The sequence below is a fragment of the Montipora capricornis genome, chromosome 7 (genome assembly GCF_036669925.1).
Source record: "Montipora capricornis isolate CH-2021 chromosome 7, ASM3666992v2, whole genome shotgun sequence".
NCBI classification, from domain to species: Eukaryota; Metazoa; Cnidaria; class Anthozoa; order Scleractinia; family Acroporidae; genus Montipora; species Montipora capricornis.
In genome coordinates, this window is record NC_090889.1 from 18,584,515 (window position 1) to 18,587,014 (window position 2,500).

General features: G+C 39.8%; 1 protein-coding gene across 1 annotated transcript in view; it reads right to left on the reverse strand.

The window, feature by feature from the left end:
• Window positions 1–2,500, reverse strand: part of LOC138056357 (uncharacterized) — a 168,545-nt gene that overhangs the window by 57,132 nt on the left and 108,913 nt on the right. The window contains 2 exon segments of the mRNA XM_068902140.1: window positions 913–1,022; window positions 1,956–2,017. Coding sequence (XP_068758241.1) covers window positions 913–1,022; window positions 1,956–2,017 — 172 coding nt within the window.

Sequence of the window (2,500 nt, forward strand, 5' to 3'; positions counted from 1 at the left end):
GCAAACCACTCAAGGATGTAGTTTCTTATGAAGTTTGGGACTGCTCTTCTTGAACCTATCTACTTTGGAAACGATTGATTCAACGCCGCCTGACGTCAGGTTGATTTTCTTTGCCCTTCTTCACATAGAACTTTATAATCAGCTGTTTCGACTCCTTTTTACTTTTCACTGCTTTTGCACAAAGGTCATGTGTGCGAGGTGAGCAAAAGCGCTCGAGTTCCCTCAAGCTTTCGGTCGCAATAAAGGGTACTCTGCACTCTCGATTTTTCAAGAGCAAGATGCAATACAATTTGAATAGAGGTCCCCTACCAGGTATTATCAACTTGGCCAAGCAAATTAGGCCTTGGACACGAGGGATCCGGTTTTGACGCACTGATCGTGACAACCTGGCCCCAGTTCTTCATTGGCCGGATAACTTTATCCGGTGGATAAGTCACCATCTGACATGCAGTTTCAACCAGCATTGTCAATCTGTGCAAAGATTTCAGTCTTTGTCCTTGTAACCGCAATTACGCACACTCTAAGCATATCTAAGTAAAGGACAAAACGTTTGGCCAACGTTTACTGGATAGTGACTTCTCATCGAGACCCTAATTTCGAGGCCTATGGTGTCCCACAGCATTTATGAACAATCACTATGAGAGAGCCTACGCTTTACGTATACCGTCGTACATGTAATCATTCATTACCCTAAATCTGAGATGACGAGAAAGTCAAATTTTTCATATGTTATTACAAAGTAGCATGTACATGTATTTCCTCCACAGTCATTTAAAGACCCTGAATGTAGGTTCGACAAAATCCCATCCACGACTTCCCGCACGGTAGTCAAATACTCCGCCTACTAAGCTAATGAGTAACCCTTCTTTATAGAGAAAGAAAACTGTCTTAGGTTTAGGTTAGGTGTATAACCTGTAGATTTCCTCCATGAGGTCAAGGGAGTTGACTTTCACAACGCCATCCAATGCTGCTGTAATAACAAGTGCTGATGTCTCTGGGTGAAGCATGATTTTTGTTATCGCCTGGTGGTGAAAAATCATGTAATAGAATGTGCAATAATAAGTTGGATAGATGTTCGAACTATAATAGAAATGGATTTTTGGGAGTAACCCTGGGTTCTATCTTTTTCCTCGATGGGATTCAGTTCGTGCCTCGATGTGTAAAATACACAAACACCAACAAAAGCAGTCGTTCCTTCTTTCCAAATAACTAATTAGGAGTTATGATAATAAAAAATGAACAAAAAAATTGAAATGGTTTGAAAAACTTTAAACCAACAAAAAAAGGTGAATCGCGACGGATATAACGGACAAGACTGACAAAGTTAGTCCTTTACCTTGAATTTCCTAAAAGAAACGTTGGGCAGCAGGATGAACGTGTTTTCCCGATGTAGATCGTGCAAAGTTGAGAGAATCTAATTTTCTTCCAACACGATGTTGAACTAAAGTCCATTCATTTCAAGTGACATTAAATTAGCGATATAGCATATAGTAAAAATAATTTTAGCTTGTTTTTGGTTTTTGTTTCAATTGTTTTTTTTTTCTACAAGCATTGATAACGGTTTTTACCAGTTCTCGTTTACTTAAAAGATTTTTCCGAAATATCTTCTCTTGTTTTAATACACTTCAACTGTCTAATTTTCTTGTTAGCAGTCTCCCTTTCCCTTGATATTTTACGTCGCGTTCAAGGAGACTCTCCTCTGACTTTCATCTGTTGAGCATGCGCCAACATTGCCAAAGGCGTCCAAAAACCTTCTGCTTGTCATTATGCAAATGCCATTTTCGTATAAACAAACAGGAGCGGTGTTATTTAGGACTCTGCATCAGTTATTTTAGAAACCAGTTTGTCTCAACTACGATCAGTAAAGTGATAAGATCAAAGTAAATTTACAGCCATTTCCCCATTAGCTTATTAATTAGCTTCAAGCTTAAATGGTAATAGAATTAATGTTGTACCTTTGAATGCCCGGTAAAGGTATGAACTTTTCCTCCACTTTTCGATCGGCTCCAAACATTTACTAAAGGTTAGAATGATAAAGAAAACAACGCTCATTTTACAAGCCTTCAAAGTGATATTCATTTCCCCTAATGTCATTAATGTCTCCATAACTCTGCTCAAACCTGACGAGCGGAGGAAGCGGCCGAAATTAAGGCTACCAGATATAAAGCATCGTCTGAATATCGAACCCTAACCCCTACCAGCCCTTCACCCTCCCCGTCGTTTAGAGGACTCAGACCCCAATCAGGAGGGGTCAAAATCCACAGGAACACTGAATAATATATACAATATATGATTTCCAGATTATTGGAATTGCGGATTTGAAACTTCTTTGTGAGGGAAAGATAACAGTCAGTGGAACAGCTTAAGCACTTTTAAAGAACCCTGCGAGCAGCAGTCTCTTTTTCGTTTGCGTTCGCTGGGCTGGCGAGTATTGTGTGGGCTCACTTAACAACAGCAAAATTACTGTAAACTCGGGAATGGGCAGGACATAGCGGGCTCA